The sequence below is a fragment of the Microcaecilia unicolor genome, chromosome 1, assembly GCF_901765095.1.
Source record: "Microcaecilia unicolor chromosome 1, aMicUni1.1, whole genome shotgun sequence".
In the NCBI taxonomy this organism is placed as follows: Eukaryota; Metazoa; Chordata; class Amphibia; order Gymnophiona; family Siphonopidae; genus Microcaecilia; species Microcaecilia unicolor.
Window position 1 is genome coordinate 623,048,954 of NC_044031.1, and position 6,000 is coordinate 623,054,953.

At 45.2% G+C, this 6,000-nt stretch overlaps 1 protein-coding gene across 1 annotated transcript in view; it reads left to right on the forward strand.

The window, feature by feature from the left end:
• Positions 1-6,000, forward strand: part of SCRIB (scribble planar cell polarity protein) — a 630,584-nt gene that overhangs the window by 435,446 nt on the left and 189,138 nt on the right. Inside the window, 1 exon segment of the mRNA XM_030220397.1 lies at positions 577-666. Coding sequence (XP_030076257.1) covers positions 577-666 — 90 coding nt within the window.

The window sequence follows — 6,000 nt, forward strand, 5'->3', positions numbered from 1 at the left end:
ATCAGTATTGGGGGGGGGGTGGATCAAGGTACTTTGAGAGCAGTAAGAATGGAGTGAGGTATCTCAAAGAGGAGTATAAGGGCACAGTCTCTAAGAGAGATTTCCCCTGAAGGGTCTTCTGTCTTCATTCAGGGAAATCTCTCTTAGAGCAGTTTGATGGGAGCACAGAACTCTTAACAAGAGAGTGTCTCTAGATGAGTATGATGGTGAAGGTATCTCACAGAAACCAGTACAGCATTGAGCAGCTCTGACAGAAGTAAGATGGGGGCAAGGTACCCCCATCTTACTGGAAATGGTTTTGTTATTTTTTGTCTATGGGGCAGTTGCTTAGTGCATCTAGATATAAGAGTAGTCTGTTAGAGCAATATGATGGGGAACTTTATCTTACAGTGGTGTGTTGTGTGATGGGGAGGGTAGCCTACAAGCTTGCCAACTGGATGTGTTCTATAGCTGAGCTGAGGGAAGCAGGATTTTGCAGTTGGAAAGATGATCCGGTGTGAGTTTTTAACAAGTATGTCTGCAGTCATTGCTCTCTGTTGTTCTCTCTGCTTAACCTGATTGTGATTCTGCTTCTAGTTAACACTCACCATTCTGCGTCAGACTGGAGGTTTGGGTATCAGCATCGCTGGAGGCAAAGGTTCCACCCCATACAAGGGAGATGACGAGGTAAGACAGCTTTGGTATTTTTGAAACAGAAAGAGGGGCTGCAGACTCTACAAAAGTAAAGGAGGGAAGGAGTTGCAGATCTGGGTCAAAGAAAGAAGGGGCAAAGGTGCTGCTAACTGTCCAGACACAGGAGGGAGATGTGATAATGCCTCTCTACAAAGCACTACTAAGATCTCATCTGGAGTATTTGACCAGTTATGGAGTTATATTCCCAGGAAATATTGGGAGATTGAAAGTGGTCCAGAGGATAGCCACTAAAATGGTACTGTCTGCCAGGCCATAGTGACCTATGTGCGGGCAGTGCAGCTGCACAGGGCACAAGGGAAGCAGGGGCTCCAAAATTGTGTTCTGTCCATTGTCTTTCCCGCTTGGCTATGATGCAGTGGGCAGTAAAGGAGCTCTTAGGGGCACAAAAGAACCTAAATATGGCTTGAAGAAGCATCATATAATTGTATTTTAAAGTTACTGCCACAAATGGTTGAGCAAGATGTAGCCTGTGATGCAATACAACCTGTGAAATAGTAATAATAAGAAAGTCAGAACCTCTGAAATGATCTGAGATTTTCCTTCCTTTCCTGCTATGTCAGCCCTTTTGTTAGAACTGAGCAAGCCAAGGCAGAAAATGACCTAGAGCAGTGGGTCCTAAACCTTGTCCTGGAGGCATCCCAGCCAGTCAGCAGGGCCGTGCTAACACGGTAAGCGAGGTAAGCATGGCAGGGGGGGCGCTTCCCTCTGGGGGGCGCCGCCGCACCATGCTCACCTCGCTCGCCCTCCCGCAACATCCCTTTTCTTTTTTTTTCTTTTTAAATTTACCTCCGTGGTGGCGGTTCCGGCAGCACAGCGTCAGGGAAGGAGGCAGCGCTCCCGACGTCTCTAGCCTTCCCTTCGCTGTGTTCCGCCTTCTTCTGACGTCAAGGATGACGTCAGGAGAAGGCGGAACACAGCGAGGGAAGGCTAGATGTCGGGAGCGCCGCCTCCTTCCCTGACGCTGCGCTGCCGGAACCGCCACGGAGGTAAATTTAAAAAGAAAAAAAAGAAAAGGGATGTTGGGGGGAGAGAAGAGGGTGGGCAGTTGAACAATGGGAGCGAGAGGGCAGGGGAGAAACGAAAGCATGGATGCGAAGGGGGGGGGAGAAGAGGGCGGGCCAGGCTGGGACATGGGAGAGAGAGGAGCAAGGATGCGAGGGGGGTGTCATGGAAGGGAGAGAGGGGAATTGCTGGATAGGGATTAATGGAGGGGGCAGGGGACAGAGGAGCATGGATGGTAGGGGCAGGGCTCAGTGAGAGGGGAATTGCTGGAAAAGGATGAATGGAGGGGCAGGGGACAGAGGAGCATGGATGGGCATGGATTGGGAGGGGCAGGGCTCAGGGAGAGAGGGGAATTGCTGGAAAAGGGATGAATGGAGGGGGCAGGGACAGAGGAGCATGGATGGGCATGGATTGGGAGGGCAGGGCTCAGGGAGAGAGGGGAATTGCTGGAAAGGGATGAATGGAGGGGCAGGGGACAGATGGGCATGGATTGGGAGGGCAGGGCTCAGGGATAGAGGGGATTGCTGGAAAAGGGATGAATGGGAGGGGGCAGGGGACAGAGGAGCATGGATGGGCATGGATTGGGAGGGCAGGTCAGGGGAGAGGGGAATTGCTGGAAAGGGATGAATGGAGGGGGCAGGGGACAGATTGGGCATGGATTGGGAGGGCAGGGCTCAGGGAGAGAGGGGAATTGCTGGAAAGGGATGATGGCGGGGGCAGGGGACAGAGGAGCATGGATTGGGAGGGCAGGACTCAGGGAGAGAGGAGAAATTGCTGGACATAGAAGGGAGGGAAGAGAGATGAAGGAGTTGAAATGAGGGAAAAGGAAGAGAGGAGAAAAAACTGCACATGGATGAAGAAAATAGGCAGAAGCTGAGGACCAGAGAATGAAGAAGAAAGGAGGAAAGAAATAAATGGAAAGGAAGCCCTGGAAACGGAGTTAAGAGGACAGATAGCAGCAGAATCAGATACTGGGCCAGCATGATCAGAAAAAGAAAGTCACCAGACAACAAAGGTAGAAAAAAAATCATTTTATTTTCATTTTAGGTTTGGAATATGTCCACTTTGAGAATTTACATCTGCTATCTTATTTTGCAATGTATAGCAATTTGTTTCTAAGAATATTGCTGACAATTCCTGTCAGTGTGGCAAGTGGGTGAGCGATCATTTTCACGGGGGGGGGGGGGGGGGGGGGGGGCGCCAACTGATAGGCTGCAGGGGGGCGCCAGAGACCCTAGGCACAGCCCTGCCAGTCAGGTTTTCAGGATATCCACAATGAATATTCATATGAGAGATTTGCATTCACTGCCTCCACCTCATGGAGATCTATCTCATGAGTATTTATTGTGACTATCCTGAAAACTTAACTGGCTGGGATGCCTGCAGGATCAGGTTTGGGAGCCACTGCTCTAGGGAACTACTTAGGCTATATTTACTTACTTTTGTTAGTGCAGTAACATGTATTCATTTGTATTTAATGCACCTTAAAGTGATTAAGATAAGTTATTAGTAACTAGGCCCTTTGACAGTAATGAGGCTTGCAATAAATGCTTTAATGTGCATTGATGATTTTACTTATAAAAGCTTTATATACTGCCAGTGTGTTACATACCTCTTTCCCTAACCAAATCATCTCTCAGATTTACTGCTAACTTAATCGCAGTACATATATCCTTTATATTTTCAAGAGTCTGCTTCTCTTTAGTTAATGCTCATAATCTTTTCTTCAGTTTCTATGTGTGTGTGTGTGTGAGGGGGTTCTCCTGTTGCAGTAGGTTCATGAACAGGGTCACCCCGGCTTGAGGCTGCAGCAGGGATCTTTGTCAGTTTTTGTCTATTTCTAGCCTTAGTGCTCGAACTAAGGGGGAGAGAAGTGCAGTCAGCATTTAGTTGCATTCTATTTAGATTTGTTCTGGGGTACACTATTTAGGCATTATCATTTAAGCCTCATTTTAGGAATTTGATAAGGAGATTTCTCTGTAAGGTACATCTTTTTTTTTCTCCCTGCTGAGGAATTCCATATAACATTGCAGCATTTATTGCTGTCTGCCAGTGACTATAGTAATGCCCTGGATTTAGGTTTCCCTTATTCTGTGTTGAGGGCTTTGCAGATAATACAGCATGCTGTCATGAGGTTTCTCACCCACACTCCTTTGAGAGCGCATTTTATGCCTGTGATTAAATCTGCATTGGCTATCAGTGGCTGCCTGGGTAAAATGTAAAGTTTTGCTTTTATTTAAGGCGCTGCATCTTCCTTTGTCTAACTGGTTGGCACAGTCTCACCTTCTTAGAGTTTTACACTCTCAAGATCAAGATCTTTTGTAAGTTCTTTTACCATGTTGTGAGAAACAGACGACTGGGCGAAATTGAGCCTTTTCAGTTGCTGCACTGTGCCTTTAGATTTGTGCTTTTGCTGTGTTTCAAAGGAATTTGAAAACCACCTTGCTTTCAGAAGTGTGTGCAGATTGAGTTCTAGATACTTGTTGCATTGCATGACTCTTATAGTGCATGTTTGTCATTGTTTTGTTTAAAGATTTGTGTATGTATTCTTGTAAATTGCGAAGAAGCTTGAGATCTGTGGTACTTAATGATTTTTTAAACATTGAACTTTATAATTTTCCATCCGGCTATACTTGAGTTTTAGTGGCCTTCTTGCCTAAGATTTGGTAGAGATATTGTACCACAGGATCAGCAAGTCTTGGGGAGAGAAATTTACAGTTCTCCACCAGGGAATATACAATTGTTCAGTAGCTCTGCTGATGAATTGCATCCTGTGATCAGCACAAACCCTATTTAATGTGGAAGCTATTTTGTGCAGGTCTCCTCGTATTCTGTCCCGCAGAACTGTATCAGGTGCTCTTCAGTCATCCACTCGAGGTCACTCCTGTGAGCAGTACAGGTCATCAGTGCTACTGCAGCAGCACTGATGACCTACGGAATTTCTTCTAACATGCTTTTGTACAATCTGAAAAGCAAGTCACCTGTCCAAGCCATAGCAACTGAAAAGCAGAGCCATGTAAAGGGGAAAGGTAGAATCAGTGTAAGGCAGTGAGGAGCCTAGAGGAGAGCCCAAAATGAAGAAATTTATTTATTTAGATTTTGCTCACACCTTTTTCAGTAGTAGCTCAAGGTGAGGTACATTCAGGTACACTGGGTATTTCTCTATCTCAGGAGGGCTCACAATCTAAGTTTGTATCTGAGGCAATGGAGGGTTAAGTGACTTGCCCAAGATCACAAGGAGCAGCAGTGGGATTTTAACCATCTACCTCTGGATTGCAAGACCAGTGCTTTAACCACTAGGCCAAGAATTGGTGTTTGTGGATAGGCAGTACAGAGTCAGCAGGAGAAAAAAGTAAGATGGGAAGTGTTAGGACCCTGAAGGAATGAAAGACGAAGGTAGGTGCGGGCAAAATGCCTTCAGACCTTCTGATAACCATTAAATGCAGATATTTCCATTTCAGAGATGCCAATTGCAATGTAGTGCTAGGGGGACAAACTGGGGCACTTGGGATGTTTTTTGTGAAATCTTTGGTGCTCCATAATAGGGAAATTTTTTTGACAAGGTTACAACCTAAAACATTATCATATAAAGCTCCAACTTCCCAGGAAGCATGGATGCATGGGAATCCTGCTTTTTCTGTGCAGCCTGTTAAAATGACTGTTGAATTCCAGGCTTGGAATCACAAAAAAAGTTCCTCTGATAAAAGCAGAGAATATATTCAAAAAAGCTTTATTCAAAAATCTTCTTTCTTAGTCAATAAAATTATTGAAAACATAGTATTTCAATTTGCTAGTGGTTCTCAGTGTTCAAAATTAATCCACTTGTTGGCGGTTATCAATAGTGAAAGCCAGACGGCGTATTTAAAGCCGTAGTATTATGACCTGTTGTAACCAATGGGACCTGATCACGGCTTCTTCACTGTCTTTTAACAAACAGTTCTGCAGTTGCTGTATATTAGTTCAGATCTTTAAACCGATCATGGCACTGTTTAAAGATCTGAAATATATACACAGCAACTGCAGACTTGGTTGTCTGTCTGTTAAAAGACACCAAAGAAGCCATGATATCGGTGAAACGGGTCCCATTGGTTACAACATGTCGTAATATGACTTTAAATGTGCTGTCTGGCTTACGCTATTGACAACTGCCAACAAGTGGATCAGTTTTGAACACTGAGAACCAATAGTGCATTGAAATACTGTGTTTGTTTTGGTCTCTCTAGATTCCAGCTTTTCGTTGGTATTGTTTATGATTATAGGGATGGCTAGTAGCCAGTTTAAGACTGTGTATGAATCCCAGATTTG